The sequence below is a fragment of the Schistocerca nitens genome, chromosome 9, assembly GCF_023898315.1.
Source record: "Schistocerca nitens isolate TAMUIC-IGC-003100 chromosome 9, iqSchNite1.1, whole genome shotgun sequence".
In the NCBI taxonomy this organism is placed as follows: domain Eukaryota; kingdom Metazoa; phylum Arthropoda; class Insecta; order Orthoptera; family Acrididae; genus Schistocerca; species Schistocerca nitens.
Genome location: NC_064622.1, coordinates 140,442,113 through 140,467,853, shown reverse-complemented (window position 1 = coordinate 140,467,853; position 25,741 = coordinate 140,442,113). Strand labels below are relative to the sequence as shown.

General features: G+C 42.0%; 1 protein-coding gene across 1 annotated transcript in view; it reads right to left on the bottom strand.

Annotated features, from left to right (window-relative positions):
• LOC126204057 (uncharacterized) overlaps nt 1-14,555 on the bottom strand; it is a 71,545-nt gene extending 56,990 nt beyond the window's left edge. The window contains exons 1-2 of the mRNA XM_049938480.1: nt 14,458-14,555; nt 1,561-1,776 (exon numbers count right to left, since the gene is read on the bottom strand). Coding sequence (XP_049794437.1) covers nt 1,561-1,776; nt 14,458 — 217 coding nt within the window. The 5' untranslated portion in view covers nt 14,459-14,555. The remainder of the gene's footprint in view (nt 1-1,560; nt 1,777-14,457) is intronic.
• Nucleotides 14,556-25,741: the final 11,186 nt, after the last annotated feature.

Below are 25,741 nucleotides of genomic sequence, written 5' to 3'. Positions count from 1 at the left end.
ACGCTCACCCCGATTATGACAGCACCGCACTTGACGTAGGTTAGTTAGTAGTTTGTAGGATTTAGAAGTAGATACCAAAATAGGAACTTGCAGCGATTAGTAATTTTGGCCTGCCTACTGTCAGGGGCACTCTCACCGGGATTAGCTCGATGAGCAGGGCATTGCAGTAGGTTTATGGTGGGTTGGCTTTTCTGTGGACTTACTTGCACTTTCCGCATATTACTGCACACGATCAGAAGCTTAAAGTGATGTTGAAGGGATGATGGACAAACTGGAGGGTATGAAGGGAGCCAGGCAAGCGATGACGTCAGCATACTGCATGAGATTCGTGAGGGAAGGGATTGATCTGGGAGCGTCTACATTGTACAGGGTGTAATGGACGGGGAACTTGACAGTGCCTTGAGTCACGGTGGTGGTAGGGTGAAAGTTGTGGAACCATGTGTGTAATACATGTAACACGGTTGTGAAGGGAGCATGCTATAAAGTGAGTATAGTTAAATAGGAATGCAAACGTTTCTCGCTGAAGAGCAGTCCAGAACAGCATTTCTGGCCAAAAAGTTTATTGGATATCAAGGGAGACTAATATGGCGGACTTTTATTTAATTAATAGTTGGAAGGTGAAGTCATGCAGTACGAAAGTTATTCGTTAATCCAATAGCTGGTACGAAAGCCACAGTAAATGTTGTGGTCTGTTACGAATGTTAAAAGACGTTGATGGATTAGTTGGATGAGGACGTTATCAAGGTTCCTCGTGAAGACTGACGTGAGGTGGACGGGTCGGTAGTGTGAGAAAGTGGAGGACTCTGAATGCTTTCCACGGCTCTGGGAAGTAAATCGTGTAGAGGATGGCATTGTAAAGGATAGCGAGGGTTTCATAATAAATTCTGAAACACTCCTTGAGGTGAACCTTTCTGGCAGATTAAAACTGTGTGCCGGACCGAGACTCGAACTCGGGACCTTAGCCTTTCGCGGGCAAGTGCTCTACTATCTGAGCTACCCAAGCACGACTCACGCCCCGCGCACCCTCCGCTGCAGAGTGAAAATCTCATTCCGGAAACATCCCCCAGGCTGTGGCTAAGCCATGTCTCCGCAATATCCTTTCTTTCAGGAATCTAGTTCTGCAAGGTTCGCAGGAGAGCTTCTGTAAAGTTTGGAAGGTAGGAGACGAGGTACTGCCAGAAGTGAAGCGGTGAGGACGGGGCGTGAGTCGTGCTTGGGTAACTCAGATTGTAGAACACTTGTCTGCGAAAGGCAAAGGTCCCGAGTTCGAGTCTCGGTCCGGCACACAGTTTTAATCTGCCAGGAAGTTTCATATCAGCACACACTCCGCTGCAGAGTGAAACTCTCATTCTGGACTCCGTAAGGTGGCGGTGCCCTTAAAGAATTGGGTGGTTCCATTGAATACAAAAACTTTATAGTCATATGGGTATGTTGAAATATACCCATTGATGAAATGGGATGAATATTTTTGGAAAAACCTATAATTTCATAGTTTATGCAGCATCCACGGCGATGTGAAGAGCTGGACAACATGCGGCAGTGGGCAGCAGCAGGACTCACTGGGACTGACAGAGTTCTTGGGAAGCCACCACCAGGGGTCGCCTCCGTCGTCCCAGCTGACGTCTGCTCCTGCTCTGCGACACACGTGTCCGGCGTCCAGGAGCTGTTGCTGGCCGCAGCACTTCTGCACCAGTGCTTCACCGGCTGACGCCACATCCCAGGCCGTCAGCTCCAGCACAAGCAGCAATGCCAGCCGACGCAGCATCGTCACACACACTGCAACGGCACACAATCATCAACTTATGATCAAACATCAAAGATGCATTCCTGCTCCCCTCTCCACCCCATTCCCTCATAGCTTTATCACTCCCTCTACATCCCTGCGTTCAACCTCACTTTCTGTATCGATTACCAAAACACATGGTAGGTATCACACACGTGTGCTGTGGGTGCTGGTGTCACTACTGATCCTTTTGCCTCACGTTTCTTCTTTGTTGCTACAAGGGCCATCAAAATATTTTTGTTTGAGGTCGTTGCTGAAATGTACATTACTCAAATGGTTCAAATCGCTCTGAGCACTATGGGACTCAACTGCTGTGGTCATAAGTCCCCTAGAACTTAGAACTACTTAAACCTAACTAACCTAAGGACATCACACACATCCATGCCCGAGGCAGGATTCGAACCTGCAACCGTAGCAGTCGCACGGTTCCGGACTGCGCGCCTAGAACCGCGAGACCACCGTGGCCGGCGTACATTACTCGCCATTAAAATTGCTACACCACGAAGATGACGTGCTACAGACGACAAATTTAACCGACAGGAAGAAGATGCTGTGATATGCAAATGATTAGGTTTTCAGAGCATTCACACAAGGTTGGCGCCGGTGGCGACACCTACAACGTGCTGACATGCGGAAAGTTTCCAACCGATTTCTCATACACAAACAGCAGTTGACCGCCGTTGCCTGGTGAAACGTTGTTGTGATGCCTCGTATAAGGAGGAGAAATGCGTATCATCACGATTCCGACTTTGATAAAGGTCGGATTGTAGCCTATCGCGATTGCGGTTTATCGTATCGCAACATTGTTGCTCGCGTTGGTCGAAATCGAATAACTGTTAGCAGAATATGGAATCGGTGGGTTCAGGAGGGTAATGCGGAACGCCGTGCTGGATCCCAACGGCCTCGTATCACTAGCAGTCGAGATGACAGGCATCTTATCCGCATGGCTGTAACGGATCGTGCAGCCACGTCTCGATCCCAGAGTCAACAGATGGGGACGTTTGCAAGACAACAACCATCTCCACGAACAGTTCGACGACGTTTGCAGCAGCATGGACTACGAGCTCGGAGACGACGGCTGCGGTTATCCTTGAGGCTGCGCCACAGACAGGAAGGCCTGCGATAGTGACCTCGATGACGAACCTGGGTGCACGAATGGCAAAACGTCATTTTTTCGGCTGAATCCAGGTTCTGTGTACAGCATCATGATGGTCGCATCCGTGTTTGGCGACATCGCGGTGAACGCACATTGGACGCGTGTATTCGTCATTGCCATACTGGCGTATCACTCGGCGTGATGCCATCGGTTACACGTCTCGGTCACCTCTTGTTCGCATTGACGGCACTTTGAACAGTGGACGTTACATTTCAGATGTGTTACGACCCGTGGCTCTACCCTTCATTCGATCCCTGCGAAACCCTACATTTCAGCAGGATAATGCACGACCGCATGTTGCAGGTCCTGTACGGGCCTTTCTGGACACAGAAAATGTTCGACTGCTGCCCTGGCCAGCGCATTCTCCAGATCTCTCACCAATTGAAAACGTCTGGTCAATGGTGGCCGAGCAACTGGCTCGTCACAATACGCCAGTCCCTACTCTTGACGAACTGTCGTATCGTGTTGCAGCTGCTTGGGCAGCTGTACCTGTACACGCCATCCAAGCTCTGTTTGAGTCAATGCCTAGGCGTATCAAGGCCGTTATTACGGCCAGAGGTGGTTGTTCTTGGTACTGATTTCTCAGGATCTATGCACCCAAATTGCATGAAAATGTAATCACATGTCATTTCTAGTATAATATATTTGTCCAATGAATACCCGTCTATCATCTGCATTTCTTCTTGGTGTAGTAATTTTATGAATCAGTTATGGGTATGTAAGCACCGACATGTAGGCAACTGATAAATGTGACATTCATGCCTTTCCAACATGCGCGAAGTAAATCTGGGAAAGTGAATTATGGCGACGCTCTTACCAGATAGGCCGAAACAGAACCAACGAGCTGTTATCCTTTTCTTTCCTGCTGAAGGACAAACATCGGGGAATGAAGAATATGTATAGAGCAGCATGTCTGGGGTGGTGTGCGATTCGACACGAGACGCTGGTCGATCTGGGAGGCAAGCCTCATCAATTACAGAGTCAAGTGGGAGACATTCGGACACTCGCCCTATAGTGATGATCTCTCCCCAAGCGCGAATCACTCCTGCAGTCCCCTAAGAAGGCCCTTGAAGAGTCAATGATTCCTGTTGGTCGAGGATGTGTAGCAGGCAGTTACGAGTTTCCTCATGCAGCAGTACACGGTCTTTCGCCAAACGGTTATTTTCAACCTGGTGGGTCTTTTGGACGATTGTCTCAATGCTCAGAGCTATTTTGTCTAATTGGCATACCTATTCTGGATTGTATAGCCTTCCAACGGAAACTTTTTGATGGCTTCTTGTATTTCACTCTCCTGGCCCCATACGGGCACTTTTTCTGTAACAAAGCAATGCATGGGCCAAGGCAACATTGTAAGTAGGCTGTTTAGGTTTTTATATTGGTAACGCCACGTAGCGCTCTGTATGAAAATCACTGGCTGTGCTGTGTGCAGTCTGTGGCTGGGTGGCATTGTTGTAATATTCGCTATTGTAGTGTTGGGCTGTTGGCTGTTAACAGTTCGTAGCGTTGCGCAGTTGGAGGTGAGCCGCCAGCAGTGGTTGATGTGGGGAGAGAGATGGTGGAATTTTGAGAGCGGATGATCTGGACGTGTGTCCATCAGAGACAGTACATTTGTAAGACTGGATGTCATGAGCTGCTATATATATTATGACTTTTGAGCACTATTAAGGTAAATACATTGTTTATTCTCTATCAAAATCTTTCATTTGCTAACTATGTCTATCAGAAGTTAGTGCCTTCAGTAGTTTGAATCTTTTATTTAGCTGGCAGTAGTGGCGCTCGCTGTATTGCAGTAGTTCGAGTAACGAAGATTTTTGTGAGGTAAGTGATTTGTGAAAGGTATAGGTTATTGTTAGTCAGGGCCATTCTTTTGTAGGGATTATTAAAAGTCACACTGCGTTGCGCTAAAAATATTGTGTGTCAGTTTAGTGTTGATCAGAATAAGTAAAGAGAGTAATGTCTGAGAACGTTCAGTTTTGTTCAGCTGTTTGAAAAGCAAATAACGTAAGAGGTTTATCAGCACAGTAATTCATTAATTTTTCTAAGGGGACGTTTCAACATGTAACATGCCAATAAATGGTGTAATTGCTTACAATTTCGCTGTAACATGATTTATGGGGCAGCCTGTTACAATTTTATTGCAACATGAGGATGTATGGAGTAATTTATTATAAATTAGATATAAAAAGGGCAGTTCATTGAATTTTTTCTGTAACATAGCAATGTGTGGAAACTGTTACAATTTTGATGCAACTTGGAACAGTTTGTTACAATTTTGTGGTAACATGAAGATTTATAGAGTGGTTTGTTAAAATTTTGCTAGAACATGGGTAATCTGTTACCACTTTGCTGCATCAATGCGATGAATAGAGCATTTCTTGCGATTTTGCTGCAACATGATGTATGGTGAAATTTATTACAATTTTTCTATGACAGAATTTTGCTGTAGCATAGTAAGAGCAATTCGCTACAGTTTTGTGGCAATATAGTGCTGTCTGAAGCAATTTATTACAACTGTGTTCTAACCTAGCGCAGTTGGTTACAGTTTTGCTATAACAAGAGCATGTATGTAGGGTGGAGTGTCATGTAATCTGCACTATGTGAGAGCATAAGTTAACAGTATCAGCAGAAAGCGACAAACATTTAATATTGCAAGATAAAGTTATTACCATATCATGGAGTCAGCGTATATTGTTTGGCTCACTTTGAAAAGTAGTTAAACACACAGCAACCCTGATTTCTTACCTATACAACTCCGTATTACTAGTGTTCTGTACGCAATTTCATCGAAATGCCATGTAGTTTTCCCTGTGTGAATGTATATGTACTTTAGCGTAAAGATCAAACTATTCTCTTCGATGAGCACACTTTAAGCTGTAAGATCAGCAGTAGAGCCCATGTGTATCTATGTATTTTGGTTTCTCTAATGCATTATACATAGATAGAACAAAGCTTGTCCACAAATGCAGTTTATCTTGTAAGTTTTTTTAGTAGTCCATGCATATTTTTAAATGTTGCAGAACAAACTTACAGTGGTAGCAGCATGTGTGTTTACTATACGAAATCTTATATATTTTCTAAATAACTTGATTTTGGTACATGATCGATTTTTTGTCCAAAATCAGAGATTTGTAATTATACTCGTACTTGCATATTATTATATCCATCCTTCGTGTGGTTTAATAAGTAATATAATTTGGCACAGAGGTCGTATTTCAGAGATATCGATCCCAGTGCATAAGCTTATTCTATCATTGTTTTTCATCATGTTGTGTTGTATATAAACATTCCACATGTCATGCAATACGAAGTTATCATTTTTTATTATGAAATTATGTAGTTTAAATGATGTAATGCATTAATGATCTTATCAGAACGCATCGGTTTTAGCACAATTTACCGCGATAAAGCATCAGAAAATATGACGTCATTATATAGGACACCAATGAAACATAACATCAGGTGTTTTCAGTATCAAAAGTAATTAAAAAACTAAATGAATCGCTTCTCTCCCCTAGTTTCATAAACTGTATTGTTAGTGTATGACCTAGCTTTCAGGTTAAAATTTCATTTTCTATTAAACAAGTGATCCCAAAGATTGCGACCAAGAAAAGATAAATAATAAATGAAAAGCACCTGTTCGCTTTTGTTCTACAATATTACTTTTATTGTGTTAACCGGTTTTCTGCTTACAAGGCCATCTTCAGATATTTACTGAGTATTGTCACCAAAGAAGTTACGAAGTTTGCAAACAACATTGGAAGAAAAGTAACACATCTAGACTGAAGCAGAAACATACAGTAAGTAACATCTTTGACAATGTTGTGGTAATTCAATGAAAAAGTAAAAAATTGAACAGTAAATAAATAAAAATGGAGTAGACAGGAAAAACTTTAACACAAAATAGGAACAGCATGCCTACATAACAGTTTTTATTAATAGACAAAACCAATAAAATAAAATAAAATTAGTACTTGACAAGGATACATCAGGAGGTATAAAACATGTAGAGTGATACACAAACCAATTAAAAGAAGAAACAATTATCAATGTAACTACAGAACTTAAGCAACTTCAATAAGATAAATAGAAATAAATAAATGCAGGAAACTGGAGGAGTTTGAGGGAACATACAGTAAATGCAATCTTTGAGAGTGTGGTAGTACTGCATTTTAACATTGAGATTATATTCAAAACTTTAGCTACGTAACAGTTTGCCTTAAATGAATGAACCAAGTAGAATATAAACAATATTTGTGAGACAACTGCAAGAGGTGTTAAACATGGACAGTAATACAAGTACCAGTTAAAAGAAAGTCTTAAAATTGAAACTATGGTCTATATGGAACACATAGACAACTTCAATAAAACAAAAGAACTTAATGAGTACAGGAAAATGGGAAAATGTAGGAACAGACAGTGTGGGAAGTAATGAACAACAGAGATGATTATATGAAGTTTAGGAGAGGAGAAGTGTTGAGCTGTGTCTGGTCATTTCGGATTAGATCTGGACTGTGAGCCAGATATTTGTTAATTTCTAGGGCTTCCAGCAGGTGAACATGTACATCAACTTCTTAATCTATTAATCCTTGAGCTATAAAAAATACCTGTATTGCAAATTTTGATGAAGTTACATTTGTTTTCTACAACTTTCGTTAGGACATCTTTTACAATATCTAGTAATAAACATACGTTGGAGCTGAGATGTTGGCACAGGAATGGGAATTTGAGTCATTAGCTACTTATGGATGAAGGCGTGAACAACTGAACTGGGTTTGCTCATTAAATGGTAAATGTGGAGCTACACTAGAGTTGCCCATTCGTCCCGTTTTTCCCAGCACAGTCCATAACTTTCGAAAATGTCCTGTGTCGAAAGTTTTCTTGGAGGACGATCAAATTTCCCACTTTTCTGTCATTCCACTAGACTTAAGTATTTTACGCTACCGGATGTTTGATTTGCAATGTACTACGTCTAGTGGAAATATATACGTTTGCAAGTGCCACTTACTCTACGAACTTTGTTTATTTACTGTTAAAGTTTTGCGGTGTTGGTAGCATCAATTCATGTTCACTGTTTCCTGATGTCAAAAAGGAAGTGTAATTTTATTAACGGTATAAAAAGTGAGTTTGCTTTTATCACTTGCTATGAAGAAACTGTAGATGTGCATTATGCAAATACAACTTTGCATTTGGACACGGAGGAAAGTCTGAAATTGTGAATCATGTCAAGACGAAGAAATATCGTATGAACGTTCAACCAAAAACGCAGTTTTTGATAAAATACATAAAAGTGTAAAGTACAGTGACAGCGCAGCAGAATAACTATAAAACGTCTTTTGTGATCACATGAGTGCATACATGATACAAAGGTAAATTTCTATGTCCATTAAATTTTGTCAGTACAATTTGTATCCCATTTCCTTCCTTAACTGTTCCAGATTTGTTCCTAAACTTATCATAATGATCCATTTTAATGAAAATGAAATGGACACCCTAGGCTACACCCATCTGTTTTTTTTTAATTTCTAATATTTCTGATTGAGTGAGACTAACACCCTTCCTCTCTATGTCAAGACTTCTACATCGATTATGTAATTGTGGTTTCAGTGCAAGCAATGTCCAGCTTCTGTGGTGTTCTCGGTGTCTAGTATAGATTTTGTCTTCTCGGTTTGTCGAATACAGCAGGACTGACACACTTTCTAGTTGATCTTATAAACTTCACTTTTCCTTATGGCCAGCTGCTTGTCTCTTGAAGTGAAGACTCATCTACCTAATGACTGTGGGACATAGAGAAACATATTGAAACCCTTCACCTTTAGGCGCTACAGTCTGGAACCGCGCGACCGCTACGGTCGCAGGTTCGAATCCTGCCTCGGACATGGATGTGTGTGATGTCCTTAGGTTTGTTAGGTTTAAGTAGTTCTAAGTTCTAGTGGACTGATGACCTAAGAAGTTAAGTCCCATAGTGCTCAGAGCCATTTTTGAACCCTTCACTTTTAAAATGTTGCGTGTCCTACTGGAAATTTTACGTATAAAAAAAACTACACCATTTCATCTGTCTTGTCTATGTTGATCTCTGGATGCAAGAGATGTGGCTTGCTTCTTATATATTCCTTCTTCTTTTTTATTGAGTGTGTTGTAAATAATGTTGAATTCAAATTAATTATTTGTAACTACTGGTTTTATTGTATTAAGTTCCTGGTCAATGTTTTCTTGGGATATGGGGATATAAAGGAGACGGTGGCTCATGTACTGGAATGCTACAACTTTGTAGTCTGTTGGATGTTGAGAGGGAGCTGGCATAAATGTATCAGTAAAGGAGATTTTCTGGTAAATTATAAATTTACGGTTGCTATTTTCTATGTGTAAGCTGGTTAATAATGTACTCTCCTAACCCCATATTGACATTTATGTTAGTATGTCACAGGTTTGCATTTCCCAATAATTGAAGTTGTATAATGGAACCATTTCACATACCGAGAATATCATAGAAATATCTTTACCGACAGAGAACATGTTTTGCCAGTGGCTTATTCTTAAGAAAACCAGTCTCCCATTTCTCCTTTAACATTTCTGCCAGCAAATAAAGCTAATTTATGCAGGCAGAAATATCAGTTTTATTTTTCTGTTTTAAAAAGGATATTCTGTCTATTTTCTCTGAAAAATGGTGCTTGGTTAGGTGAAACATTACTGAAAAACTTTTAAAAACTTCAGTAATGGAAGTTCGATTATGTATCACGAATAACATAGTCTCAAGCAGAATTAACACCGAAATGTTGATGTTTTCATGTACTTAGAGACGGTTTAGCATTGTGGCGCTTAATTTCAGAGTTCGCAGTCATATCTTAGGCATAAGGTGAGACGTGGTAATAACATTGCAACACTTGACTGTTCCACCAGCAGGCACTTATGGAACAGTAGCTAACAAGGGAAACTCCCCATCGCATTCCATTCATATTTAGAGGTAAGATGGTCCAGTGAATAGTCTGTCAAAAACTGAACACAGTCAAGCATGAAAACAGGAAGAAGGTGTACTAAACTGTGAAAAAAGAAACAAAATAGTAACAGTGAAAAGTTCAAGCTCAAGATGTGTAACATCGAGCGAATGCGACTAGACATAGCGTTGTGGTTAAGTGGTCACGGCGGTGGGCTACGAAGGGGGAGACCTTTGTTCAAATCACACTCGTGTCCCAATTTCTTTTTTCCACAAAATTATGAACTGTCCGTCCGGTTATTGAAGTGTCTGTTCGCTGTATTCGGATTTGTGTTTGGATCTTGATGCAATCGTTCGCAACAGCAAAGTGTAAGGAAGGGACCTCCAGTCGTGCGTACCTTCCATTCGTTCCACACAAGTAGTACCACATGTTACAAATCTTGCGTTCAGTTTTGGAAGTTTTGACTTTTGATTTCTTTTGTTGTAATATAGTTCGCATCCTTTTATTTGTGGTTTTCATTTCTGTGAGAGGTGTATCGGAGTCTCGTCTACTGTCACTATTCATCAGATTTACTTGCGATAGTAATATATTCTTACCACATGACTCATCTTCTGTAACCAATGTGTAATAAGACCATTCCCGAGACTACGGAAGTAGAACAGGCACGTCAATGACCGGAAGAAAAAAAACGTTACAATTTTGTGAAAAAAAAGGCACGAGAGAGATCTAACACCGTGTCCACACAACCACGACGCCACGATTCTTGCAGTCACTCGGTGTTACACATCTTGAGCTGGGATCGTTCACTGTTACTCTTTTGCTTTTTTTTTTCACAGTTCAGGTACACTTTTTTCTTGTTTCCATGCTTGATTTGTGTTCAGTTTTTGACGGGCTATCCAGTGGGCCGTTTTACCACTATATCTGAGGGGGCTGCGATGGGGAGTTTCTCTTGCAAGAATGCATGTTTATGTCAACTGTCACTGCTTGCCTGATTAGCATACCATTCTGGCCAACATGTGTTTTGTTCAGTTAAAGGGCCGATCACGTTCGTTTTTGTGAATAGCCTCATTTTGGTATAAAAGGAAACGTCAAATATTAGTGTTGCCTGTTTCGTGAGTTTTGTACAGCTACAGCACAATTTAGACGTGCAAATAGCTTTTGGCCAATTAATTCGAGAGTCCACAGTCAGGTTGTGTGCATCACATTTGACAGAAACGTATTTTTTTATGCGAAGACGCATTGCCTGACAGAAAAAGTGATACACGGAAAAGGGGAGGCGGAAACGAAATGGCAGTTCAGCGATTGATAGGGTACGTGACGTTATTCCTGCGATTACAAAATAGTGTCAAATTTGCAAAGAACATAGCAGTATGAACCCAGTTATTACTGTGACGTAGCAGCCTCTCTGGCCTGGATACATGTGCTGATTCGGTTGGAAAAAATGTTTAGCAAAGTTTTGTGATTATACAGTTTTACACTTATGCATGCTCTATACACTATAGAGACAGACGTGTCTTTACCTAAGACAGTTCCATTCTAATAGGGCTCATTCCTTCAGCTGCCTGTGTAGCTATCAGTTCAGATTATTTCACAACACATTGTGTGCATCTAGCCGAGTGTTTGTATACCTGATCTGCCTCATACCACTTTACCTCCCAATGGGAAGGAAGCAGGAAACTGGAGCTGAGTAATGTGCTTTAATTGTAGCCCTGCACCAAGAAGGCTATTCTAGTAGAACAAATACGACGAAAACTGGCGTAGACCAATCTACAGGTCAGCTGTTCAATACAACAGGTGTCCGCCCCTGGTAGCTGAGTGTTTAGCGCGACGGAATGCCATACCTAACGGCCGGGGTTCGATTCCCGGCTGGGTCGGACATTTTCTCCGCTCAGGGACTGGGTGTTGCGTTATCCTTATCATCATCATTTCATCCCCATCGACATTCAAGTCGCCGAAGTGGCGTCAACTCCAAAGACTTGCACCAGGCGATCGGTCTACCCGACGGGAGGCCCTAGCCACCCGGCATTTCCAATACAACAGGTGCCATTGCAAGTGTTTCGCGATCTGAAAGACCCAGAGTAACATCGTACAGGGAAGATCAGTTCATATGTGTTCAGAGTAAATGTCAGAGGAATCGTACTGCGCCTGAAGTTCGCGAGGAGGTAAATAGTATGTGAGCAGCTCCAATCTCTGTCTCAAGAGAAAACCTTTAATGCCCAAACAAAATAAATTAAAAACATTGCAACGAGCACAACAACATAAAAGCTGGAGCGTGCAGCAGTGGTCCCAGATGTTATTTACGGACGAATCTAAGTTTGAAACACATGGAAGCCATCGTCGAATGTTTGTTCGTTGACTTCGAGGAGAACATATGAAGAGACAGTATGTGACGTCAACGGTTAAGCATGGTTAAGGCTCGACCATGGTGTATAAATGATTTGTGAGTGATAAAGCCAGTAACATAGTGAGAATTAGTGGAGTGTTAAAGAAGGAAGGATATCACAGAATATTGATCAACAATGCAGTTCCATGTGGCAAGAGACTTATTGGTCGTGGGGTAGTTCTGCAGCAGGACAATGATGACGAACGTGCTTCTAAATTGTGCGGAGGGTGTGTCAGTAGAAAACAGAAATGTGAGGAATTGAAGAATATAATTTGGCCAAGTCGGTCAGCTCACTTAAATCCCACAGAACTCTTATGGGATAGTTTTGACAGGGAGGTCAGAAAACTGAGATCGTCTAATATTGAAGATCTACGGAATAATTTAGCGACATGTTGGACTGTAATATCTGCAAAAACACTACAAAAATCCTATCTCCAGAATATCAAGAGTTTGTGCAACTGTTCTGAGAGCAAAAGGGTGGATACTCTGAAGAAGCTTAACTCTAAACCAGGGCTTCACAACATACGTGCTCGCGGAGCAAGCTGTGAGCAGCAAGGCGCGAGCGCGGAGCAGCGCGAGCACGCTACCCCCACTACCGGACCAGAGCGGAGAGTGGGGAGAGTCACGTGGGGCACACAACAGCTGCCGCCAGTCAATGTAAATCCGCGGCCACCTGCAGGGATATCACTCACAAATTATTACTGCGACAAATGAAACAAATAAAGGAGAATGTACACATGCCACATAATTTTATTAGCTTAGTGTATGCCTCTACATTCGCATTAATTTGTGAACTGTTACACAATAAAAGGTGTCACTGAAGTGTGGGATTCTCGGTTATCTTGTACTTTTTGCCCTTTACAATTGCGTCTATGTTCGGAGTAATTGTTCTTGTGCATTTTAGGCGCAGCGTGCAGTTTAAATTTCGATCAGACAACGCGTTTCTCAGGCGCGTCTTGTTACATTTCATTGCAGAGAACAGTTGTTCACAAACATACGTGGAACCGAACATTGATATTATTGTAGCCGCCAGTTTGTGCAAACGAGGAAATCTATCCTGAGGGAAGTGTCTGTAGAATTCCAAAATGTTTTTCTCCTTCTGAAATTTGTCTCTGTATTCTCTGTCACACTGCAGGTCAATAATTTCTTGCTGCAGCTCAGGACGAATCTCTTAAATATTCGCTGAATATGGAGAGAACAGATCAAAATCACTGTCTAGTGCTGTCAGATCTTGAAAGCGCTGATCAACTAAACTATGTGAATAACGTTCACAGTCTTTGTGAACATCTTGCATGGATGATAATTTAGGAAAATGAGCTAGGTTTCCTGTTTCCAGCTAACTCACCCAAAGTGTCAATTTCATTTTAAAAGCTCGTATTCGATCTATGAAATGAGTAATTAGCAGATCTTTACCTTGTAAAAAAATGTCAAAGCATTCAGATGGCTAGTTAAATCTGCTAAGAACGCGAGATCACATTCAAACGTGCGCGCGCATTTCCCCTCCCTCCCCTCCCTCCCTACTCCGCGACCTTGCACCTGCTCGCGAGCACGTGCCTGAGCAGACGCGAGTACTCGCGCTCAAAACCGGCCACTTGTTAAGCCCTGCTCTAAACCATATTGTATTAAATCGGGTGGTTATTTAATTAATGTGCCGCTACTCACGAAGGCTCAGTGTGGGATGTAATGGCAGCGAAACTTGGTAGACGTGCTAAAGCGTTAATGTGACACCGATTTACGCTGGACAAAAATTATTTCTAATTTTGGTCACCAGGTGCACATCTGGCGCTGTACACCGTTTGTATGATTCTATAACATCCACGCTGTCGTTTGACAACACAGCGTGAGTGAACAGTATGACAATCGAGAAGAGAGACCATGTGCTGTTAGCGAAACTGTTTTATGTGAACGGAGCAGTTACTGTGCTGCAATGAAAAAGTATGGCCGAGGCAAACGTCTGAGGAGAGGGCGGACGTCATTAAGGGGGGGGGGGGGGGGGGTAGGACGTCAAACGGACTGACTTGGAACAGGAGAGCTACCACAGGTCATTTTAATTTCCACTGTCTGTACTTTCACAAATAAATTCATAAAACTTCGTCAGCATGACCAGGAATAATTCAGGATTCATACTCAAAGCAGTGGAAATTCAAAAACATAACAAAATTAATTTTTTTACATGTGAAATTTCATCATTTTTTTCACTTACTATTGGCTGCATTTGTTGCTATAGGTACACTTTTGTTCCATAAAAACACGGGAGAACTGCCGGATATCAGTAACTTCCTGCCACGATATTTCGGTGCAGAGTCTTCTGGCCATCTTCAGGTGAGTGCCACTGTAGTAGTACAGGCGAGTACGCGCTGAGCTCCGCTATTTAAAGCCTTCTGAGGTGTCATTGCGCATGCGCTGCTCAGCGTGCGCGTTCATAACGGCTCCGTGCGCTGCGCCTCGCGCCCTCCACTGTGAAAGCCTGGCGTATCGGTGTCAGGTCGATTTCCATCTTCATGCAGATAACTACGTCGACTACGAAGCTTCTCTAGAACAGGATTCCAAGTAGAGTTCAGCTGATAACCGCTATCTCGATTGATGAGAGTCTCGTTGTCAGACAGATTCATTGATAATTGAGCTCCAAAAGTTTGATGTATGTGCCAATATTTTTGTGTCGTTGTAATTCATGGAACGGTCTGTGGAAATACAATGTTCGGCGATTGCGGACTTGGTGGGTTGGAGAAGGCGAGTATGCCGTTGGTGTTCCACAATGCGTTCCTGCACAGTTCGTGTTGTTTGCCCTATATATGATATGCCGCATTCACACGGAATTTTGTAAACACCTGGTTTACGCAGGCCCAGGTCGTCTTTAACGGGATCCGTGTGAATGCGGCAAATCATATATAGGGCAAACAACACGAACTGTGCAGGAACGCATTGTGGAACACCAACGGCATACTCGCCTTCTCCAACCCACCAAGTCCGCAATCGCCGAACATTGTATTTCCACAGACCATTCCATGAATTACAACGACACAAAAATTTTGGCCCATGCATCAAACTTTTGGAGCTCGATTATCAATGAATCTGTGGAAATAAGATTGTCTGACAACGAGACTCTCATCAATCGAGATAGGGGTTATCAGCTAAACTCTGCTTGGAATCCTGTTATAGAGAAACTTCGTAGTGGACGTAGTTATCTGCATAAAGATGGAAATCCACCTGACACCGATACGCCAGGCTTTCACAGTGGAGGGCGCGAGGCGCAGCGCACGGAGCCGTTATGAACGCGCACGCTGAGCAGCGCATGCGCAATGACACCTCAGAAGGCTTTAAATAGCGGAGCTCAGCGCGTACTCGCCAGTACTACTACAGTGGAACTCACCTGAAGATGGCCAGAAGACTCTGCGCCGAAATATCGTGGCAGGACGTTACTGATGTCCGGCAGTTCTCCCGTGTTTTTATGGAACAATCAGTACGCCGGGAAAGCTTTAAACATCACAGGTACACTTTTCTTCGAAAGTAAGAGAGATTCTTCTACGAATTTTGCACAGCATGCAAACCATTCTTACAGGTATATGAAACTTAATAATTTATTTACTTTATGAAAAAATGAATGAGCTGTTAACAGTTTGAACTTCATGTTTAGAAAAAACTCAAATTTTATAGTTTATTATCTCAATTTTTACCACAATTTTTAATAGGTTTGGAAAATTATGGAGTTTTGCTTTAAGTAGTTTGTTTTTAATAAGCATACCAAGTTTGAAAGTAACAGGATTTTTAGTTTGAATGTAACATGTACCTAAGAACAGAAATTTGTGTTTTGCGGAAAATGGCCGTTAAAGTTTCTGAATGTACGAGTATTTGGCTTTCCTTTAGAACTGTCCAGCACAATAAACAGGTCCTTTTTCATTTTCTAAATTAATTTTCTTCCTATTCACATTCTCATGATGCACTCTTTTTGATTTTATCACCTCCAATAATGATTTATTTGCTTTCACTACACGCTCTTTGTCTATCGCATACAAAGCTTTGATGCAGTTCACTCCAGGCTTAGTTCCCATTTTCTCTAAAACATATTTCCTGCTAGGCACACATGAAACGCATCATAGCACCAATAGCAAATGCGTTTCTTCCCACAAAAATGATTTTTGGCAATCTTTCCCGTACACAATGGTAAAAACTTTCATTTAGGTTTTGAATACCGTCATGAAGACATTTCTTCAATAAGTTTTCGTTTGCAAGATCCCTGAATATAGGTTTGATGGCAAATATAAACATTCGAATTCTACAGAGTGAAATACACTTACTTACACTGGTAGAGTCCACGCAGAATACGGTGGCCGATGCACAGTGACCAGCTCTCGTACAAAGTGCTGGGCGAGTTCATACGTTTGTACAGAAGGTGAGGGCGACTGCGTTTGCCACATTTCGGCCGGTCGGCGGTGACAAAATCGAAGCGCACGATCTGCAATCTTTCTCAAATTATTTTACAGAAACTATTTGGTAAAAAATTCATTTTTGCGTTACTTGCAGTTTTATATGTCAGCTTCATGATCACATGCATATCATTTCGTTAATGGTTATTGTGATATTTGCATGGGAGGAAGACACTGCAGCCGGCCGAAGTGGCCGTGCGGTTAAAGGCGCTGCAGTCTGGAACCGCAAGACCGCTACGGTCGCAGGTTCGAATCCTGCCTCGGGCATGGATGTTTGTGATGTCCTTAGGTTAGTTAGGTTTAACTAGTTCTAAGTTCTAGGGGACTAATGACCTCAGCAGTTGAGTCCCATAGTGCTCAGAGCCATTTGAACCATTTGAAGACACTGCGCGAAATTCGAAAAACTTTGCAGTGAAAAATAGGGGTCGCCATGATCTTGCGTTTGGTGTATATTATATAAGATGTAGCTGCCCATGGAATTTAGCTAACATATTGAATTTTTCTTTAGACTTGGGCGCAGGTCTGTATCCGTCACTAATCTCGAGAAAATTGACCTGATGTAGAACACTCATTTGCGATCGTCCTGGGTCAGCGATAAAGTCTGAGAGAAATATTCAAACATTCCTCTTATTTCATAAACGGTTTGAGATATCGAAACGAGGTTTTGGCAAATGGTAGTACGCATTGAGGATAGTTTTTTGCCATATGGTTATTACGCAAAACTTTATTAGCTTCCGTGTTATTCCACTAACTACAGACTTTTTCGATGAAGGAATGTGATTTTCAAAGGCCATAGAAAGCTGGTGAAACAAGATTTTGTATCCCGCCTGGAAGGCGGCGCGTGGGTGTGCTCCTGAAAACTGAAGGGTAGGCCGAATGACGAAAGCGAGTAGGAGCAGGAAAAGGTGAAAATCTCTCAGTACTGCAGTGTGATTTAAAATCACCTTTACTTTAGCAAGAAGATGAATACATAACTTTGCATTGAGGTGCGTAGCCTTAGACCCGTCGTAAGTGGTACAAAGTCTCAATAGCAAGCCAACACCCTCTGAGGTTGAAGTGATGTTTCTAGGCCGTCTGCTCGTAATCAAATGTGCTGAATCCGGAGCGACGCTCGCAGAGCTCCACAGCGCCGGCTAGCAGGCACTGTCGTCGGTGTCCCGTAGTGCCAACTTATGAACTTGCACCTACGCCTGGCATCGCTGCTATCGGTACCACACAAGAAATGCTGTGTATTTTGGAACAACATAAATGACACTACACGTTTATCTTGTACCGAGTATGTGCTTTTTCATAAGCTGCTGTCCTTAATTTTCCTCACTTACTAAACCACTGTTTCAGAATTCTCTCGCAGTTGTGTCTGCACAAGACGTTAGTGAGGTGACACTGTAAATACCGCTGTGTTTTGGCAAAAGAAGCAAATTTTAACATGGCAAGAAGAGGAATGTAGGTTTTGCTCAAATTTCGCACCTGACGACGTTTCTCTGAAAGTTACAAACGTTTAATAAGCCAGGCGACAATAAATCGCTGCATTTTCAGCTGAATTCTTTTTAGATACTATGCAAAGCAGAGGAGACATGTTTTTGGGTGTGAAAAGACTGCACTTAACATTTACAAAAAAATGTGAGCGCAGACTTCATTTTAGAACGCAGCATTTACCCTACAGCGCCTGCCCGTAACCCCCACTACCACTCTCCACACATGTACCCTACCAACTGCACATCTACCGGCCATGTTATTCTGTGTGAACTCTAGAAAGGCAATTGGTAGGGAACGCATAGGGAGAGTGGTACTGTTGGGGTTTGCGGTGAGGCGCTGTAGGGGAAATGCTGAAAGCTGGTGGAGAAGTGCCATTGTAAACTGAAGCCTATGCTTCCATTTTTTGTAATTATTAAGTGGAGCACCTCCATACCCATACTTGCATAGTAACCAATCAAAAAGATCTTCTGTCACCTCTGCTTTGTTTAGTATCTAGAACTAATAACGCTGAAAGTGCAATAAAAGCAAGGATTTATTTTCGCCTGGATTTTTAACCGTTTGAAAATTTCAGAGAAGCGTCATGAGAGATGAATTTTGAGTAAAGCCTACAGTTCTCTTGCTCCCATGTTAAAATTTACTTCTTTTGCCAAAACACAGTGGAGTTTACACAGCCTCACCTCACTACCATATTATGCAGGTGGGAAATTGTGAGAGAATCCTGGAATGGTGGTTTATTAAGTTTATTGAGTGAGGAACTGCGGAAAAGTAAGGTAAATAGCTTATAAAAAAGCGCATTCGCAGTACACAAAAAATCGTTTAATATTTTCACTTATTATTCCAAAACCCCCAACATTTCTCGTTTCACCAGGTATGTATCGCCCTTAAAGATAACATTACTTCATCAAAAAAGTCCGTAGTTAGTCGAATAACATGATAGATAATGAAGTTTTGCATGAAAACCAAATGGCGGAATACACTCATGTTTTTGTGCCATCATTTGACAAAATCTCATTTCGATATCTTCAACCACTTATGAAATATGAGGAACGTTGTTGATATTTCACTTTCGCTTTATTGCTCGCGCGCTTGATCGCAAACGGGTGTGCTACATCATATCAGTTTTCCTGAGTTTGGTGACATAGAGACCTCCACGTACGTCTCAAGACAAATTCAGTATCCTAGCTAAATTTCATACTGTAATGGTACTTGAATTACGTAACCATTACGGCACCTCACCTCAACCACTCGATACCAGCAATATTCTACTGTGTGTCTGTAAAATAGTTAACATATTTCTGTGACAACATTCAGACTTGATTTCATTAATGTTGTGGTACTTCGATACATCGACATGTATATATTGCAATGATATTATTCTTATGTGTATTCTTTCTTTTGTCACTATAATAATTGACGTACTTGTAACTCTGATTTTTGGGCGTGTAAGCTGTTATTGGAGAGTCAAGCTTTGGTCGTCATGTTAAAAAGACGCAAATTGTAGTCAGTTTATGAAATGTGAACTTTAACAGTGAGGAAGATATTTTCAAGTATGTTTTTTATTGTGAAGTGGTGTTTTGGAACGAGTTACGTGATATTGCAACAAAAGTAATAAAAAAGAAGTGTAACTTAAATTCGGAGTGCTGATTACTTTTTTACATTACCATTGTCCTAACTTGCAAAAGTTTAACCTTCAAAAATGGTTTATGAAACACATCTATAAAACTTTTGAATATCGCAGAATAACACCTAGGCCTCTTTGCATCCGAGCTTGGAATCATCACTACCTAGATTTTCGACGATTGAGCCATGAGTTCACAACGAGACCAGCGTGGGAAACACGAAAAGATGAGTGCCTAGTTTATCCATTATTTCAAGAGATGACTTTATTAACTGTGCTCTAATGACACCTGCCACATAATATAACTTTGTTGTTGCTCGAAAATGCAATATTTAGCACCGTGAGCAACACTACAGTCATAATTAATTTTTCGCCTTTGTTGTGGTATGGTTGTTAGAATACGTAGGAACATATTATGTAATATGCACCAAACGCAAAATCATACTGATTGCTATTTTTCATTGAAAACCTTTTCGAATATCCCACAGTGTCTTACTTAAATGCAAATCACAGTAACTGTGATCATTAACGAAGTGATGAACCTGTTATCATGAAGCTGACATACACTATTTGATCAAAAGTATGCGGGCACTGGCTGAAAATGACTTACACGTTCGTGGCGCCCTCCATCGATAATGCTGGAATTCAATATGGTGTTGGCCCACCCTTAGCCTTGATAACAGCTTCCACTCTCGCAGGCACACGTTCAGTCAGGTGATGGAACGTTTCTTGGGAAATGGCAGCCCATTCTTCATGGAGCGCTGCACTGAGGAGAGGTATCGATATCGGTCAGTGAGGCCTGGCACGAAGTCGGCGTTCTATAGGATTCAGTTCAGGACTCTGTGCAGGCCAGTCCATTACACGGATGTTATTGTCGTGTAACCACTCCGCCAGTCGCCCTCACCGAATTGCTCTTCGACAGTGGAAAGAAAGAAGGTGCTTGAAACCTCAATGTAGCCCTGTGCTGTGATAGTGCCACGCAAAACAACAATGGGTATAAGCCCCCTCCATGAAAAACACAACCACACCATAACACCAGCGCCTCCGAATTTTACTGTTGGCACTACACATGCTAGCAAATGACATTCACCGGGCATTCGCCATACCCACACCCTGCCATCGGATCGCCACATTGTGTACCGTGATTTGTCACTCCACACAATTTTTTTTCCACTGTTCAATCGTCCATTGTTTAATCTCTTTACACAAAGCGAGGCGTCGTTTGGCATTTACCGGCGTGGTGTGTGGCTTATGAGCAGCTGCTCGACCATGAAATCCAAGCTTTCTCACCTTCTGCCAAACTGTCGTAGTGCTTGCAGTCGATCCTGATGCAGTTTGAAATTCCTGTGTGATGGTCTGGATAAATGTCTGCCTATTACACATTACGACCCACTTCAACTGTCGGCGATGTCTGTTAGTCAACAGACGAAGTTGGCCTGTAAGCTTTTACGCTGTGCGTGTCCCTTCACGTTTCCACTTCACTATCACATTGGAAATGGTGGACCTAGGGATGCATAGGCATGTGGAAACCCGCTTACAGATATATGACACAAGTGACACCCAATCACCTGACCACTTTCGAAGTACATGAGTTCCGCGGAACACCCAATTCTGCTCTCTCATGATGTCTATTGACTACTTAGGTCGCTGATATGGAGTACATGGCAATAGGTGGCAGCACAATGTACCTAATATAAAAAACGCATGTTTTTGTGGGTGTCCGTATATATTTTTGATCACTATATAAAGCTACAAGTAGTGCAAAAATGATTTTTTTTTTTACCAAATGGTTTCTGTAAAATCTTTCATGGCGTGTGCTTCGATTCTTTCATCGCAGCACGTCAGCAAGTGGGTGAAAGTGAGCAGACACTGGCAGCCTCCCCTTCCAAACAAACGAATGAACGCCCAGCGTTTCAGGCGAAAACCAGTCACTGCACACCGCCACCATATCCTGCTCGCTCGCTGTAATGGACTTTTTAAGCTGATAGACAGTAGATAAGGCCGACTCCGTAGCTAAGTGGCCAGCGTGTCTGACTGCTTTGCCGAGGAACCAGGTTCGATTCACAGTACTATCATGGAACTGTCTTTGATGAGAGGACTGGAACAGTGTGTATCCACCCCAGGGGCGCCGACTTATACAAAATATTGGGGGGGGGGGGGGGAGGGGGGCATACTGGGGGTCTTGCCCCAGGAAATTTTCTAAATTTTAGATGAAAAAATAGTGAGTTTTAAAGTTTTTTAAGAATTTTAGAGTCATATGATCAGTGACATAGCTCTGAAAAGACTGAAAGTATATTTAAATAAATCCTAAACAGTCATTTGAATGAAACATAAAATATTGCTGTTGCACAGTAATAGCACTTTGATTAAAAAGTGAAATAGCTAATTTAAGCTTACTTTGAATAAGGCTCAGGGTTCATTAAATACAAACAATATCTCAAATTAAATGCTTTAATACAATTAATAAAGTTAATACAGGTTGCCTAAAACTTTCAGTCAGAAAGTATGTAAAATGCGGGTTTTAATTGGGTCTTACACCCTAAAAATTATTTGAGTATTTCAAAATAACTAATACAGTACTAAATTAATATACTAATTCAGTACTAAACTAGTACTAATATTTCAAACTGAAAATTTAACATTACGTATGTCTGACACTTCACTCCTTTTCTCGTAAAAAAAATTGTTTATTTAGTGCTGACATTTCTTGTTGCACAGTTTGCACCGTGACAATGTTAGGACAGTTGTCAAGATAACGCATCTCGTCCTGAGTAAGTGAAATAACTCTAAACACAACAATATCAAATTTTAATTATAATTTTCTTTACAACATTATTCTTACTACTACATCATGAAGTTGGCCAATATTACGATTCCAGTTCTAACAAGGGGAGGCCACGACGTTTGGAACGCGGATTTACTGTCAACTTCGTACACTCGTAGTAATCCATGAGGACAGCAAAATGTGTACGCAGTAGCGCGTACTTCTCAAGCGTTACTGAGAAAACAGCAAGATAATTTCGGTGGTCAAATATATATCTGTGCGTGGCCATTTTACCCATGAAGCGGCTGCAGCCGAGTGGTGCCGGCACGGTAGCTCAGCGTGTTCGGTCAGAGGGTTAGTTACCCTTTATAATAAAAAAACTGAGCGAACGGACCATCGAACAAACTGTACGGGTATCATCGGACGTCCGCCCTGAACAAATTGAGCGAATAATATAGAACAATTTTTTTTAAGTGGTTGGCGTTCAAGCTGCTGAATCGCTGGATCGAGCTCCGTTCGTCAGCTTTTTTTTTATTTTCAATACAGCCATTTTCTTTATTATTTGTATTACAATGTATATAATGAGGAATATACGTCTAATCGGATGAACTTTTATTAAATTTACAATGTGATTTGGCAGTCTACTAATTTTTACTATCAGAAAATGTAATATTCATAACTATCGACTAGTAAACGGCCAAACGCATAAAGTGATACTGAAAATGTATGCTTGCCCGTGATTTGAGAAATCCCTTATAGCTGGAAGGAGCCCGAAACGACATGTTACCTCCAAGTTTTGACCGGCACAGACGGCTTTCGAAAGATGAACAATTAATCGTCGCTTTCGACTTTATGAGTACAAGTTGCAGGATGGTATTTTTCGTAAAAACATGGAAAACATTAAGTTAAACGGCACCAGCTGCATTGAATAAATGCTATGTTTCCGCATACGCAACGTCTTTTGACGTTTTCCGTGGAAAAACAAATCTCGTTAACATTTTCAAAAACTTCTCTTTCAGACGATAGTTTGGAAGCAAACCATACATAACGCAGTATTTCCTTAAAAATCGGGGCTGATAAGTGGTTATGCAGTATCGAGTGTATTTTAATAGCGTCTTCCAAGAAGCAATATCTCGTTCTCTTTCGATTAAATACGAACAGTTTTGAAGACACGGACAAGCATACATTTTCAGTGTCACTTTATGCGTTTGGTCGTTTACTAGTCGATAGTTATGAATATTATATTATTTGTGATAATAAAAATTAGTAGACTGCCAAATAACATTGTAAATTTAATAAAAGTCCATCCGATTACACGTATTTTCCCCATTATATCAATTGTAATATAAATAGTGAAGAAAATGACTGTGTTGAAAATAAAAAAAATTGACGAACGGAACTCGATCCAGCGATCTAGCGGCTTGAACGCCAGCCACTTTAAAAAAAAACATTTTGTTCTATATTGTTCGCTGAATTTGTTCAGGGTGGACGTCCGATGACACCCGTTCAGTTTTTTCGTTCATCTGTTCGCTCAGTATTTTTATTAGAAGGGAAAGCTAACGCTCTGACCGAACACGCTTTTCTTTGTTTTTTTATTATTTATTTATTTCTTTTCAATAAAGATCACTCTGTTGAAAGGAACATGCAGATCATTTCATGGTATAGTATGTGCATTACATATTGAGTGGTGAGAGAAGCGTGAGGTTCATTATCAGCTGTCAAATGTGCACACCGACTGCACCCGGCACATCCCAACTGCGTGGGGGGTCGAGGAAGACTGCCTGGGCCGGCCGAAGTGGCCGTGCGGTTAAAGGCGCTGCAGTCTGGAACCGCAAGACCGCTACGGTCGCAGGTTCGAATCCTGCCTCGGGCATGGATGTTTGTGATGTCCTTAGGTTAGTTAGGTTTAACTAGTTCTAAGTTCTAGGGGACTAATGACCTCAGCAGTTGAGTCCCATAGTGCTCAGAGCCATTTGAACCATTTTTTTTGAAGACTGCCTGAAGATAGTTGGCAAAGGTTTTCCGATAGTGTGACCATCTATGAGCCTCAATGTGGGCTTGCTGCAAGTAATACCAAAAGTCAAGTCGCGACTTGGCAGCATCCCCATAGAGGTACGCGATCGTCCAACCTTTGACCCAGATGATCGACTCTGATTTAGTCGCCGGAAAGTAGTCACTCTCCGGATGTAAGAAGGAAGCAGGTGTAATATGTTGCGGGGTCACACGGAGGTAGCAAGCCACCATCTGTCTTCCTAGGAGCCAGACGTCCTCCACCGCGATACAAGTTAAGCGGTGATGGTCGTAATCCACTTGGCGACATTTCGGGCATAGTGGAGTGTCCACTAGTACAATTGCATGGAGCCGTCGGTTGGTGTTGAACTTGCCACAGGCGACAGAGAACCACAGGGCCCGAACGAAGGTAGGAAGGAATTTTTGGTGCACATGTCTCCAAATCTTCGTCCAATGCAACCTGGGGTGTTTGAGTTCAATGACATTACGACTTATCCGTCGTAGCAGCCAAACATAAAAATCCTTCGCGGTTGGCGGTCTCGTGCGCGGAAGCTCGTCTCTCATATAACTAAGTTCCACGACAAAAGTTGATACATGCGCAAAATGTGGTGTAATGTTGCCCACCGCCACCGGAGGTGTGAGGGACGCTGGAACTAGGAGATCCAGTAGGCGGGATGTAAGGGAATCACGTCCGCTACGCCATTGCTTGTACATCGTGGCTAGAAGGAGCGCCGTCGCTCGGCAGTGAACATTCGTAAGTCCGAGTCCTCCCTTGTCCGTAGGGAGCGTGAGCGTTCCGTACCGCACCTTGAGGGGCGATCCAATCATCACAAAATAGCCTAGTGGTGATTGAAGTCGACGTCCGAGCGTGAGTGGTAGGGGCAGGATCTGCGAAATATGCACCATTCGAGAAACCACATAAGTGTTCTGATACTCGACTCGCTGCAAAGGATCAAGGCGCCGTAGGAGATGTTGTCGGACCATGGTACGTGTTGTCTGTAAAATACGTCGGTAGTTAACTGCCGCAGTATGTTTTACAGATGAGGTAAAGTCTATGCCGAGATAGCGGAATCGTTGCACATAAGGAAACGGACTGATTTCTTCCGGCGTAAGGCCCCTTCCAACCGGCATTGCCGCCGATTTGCTCATGTTCACTGCACTACCCGCCGTCACACTGTGGTCCAACAACAGTTCA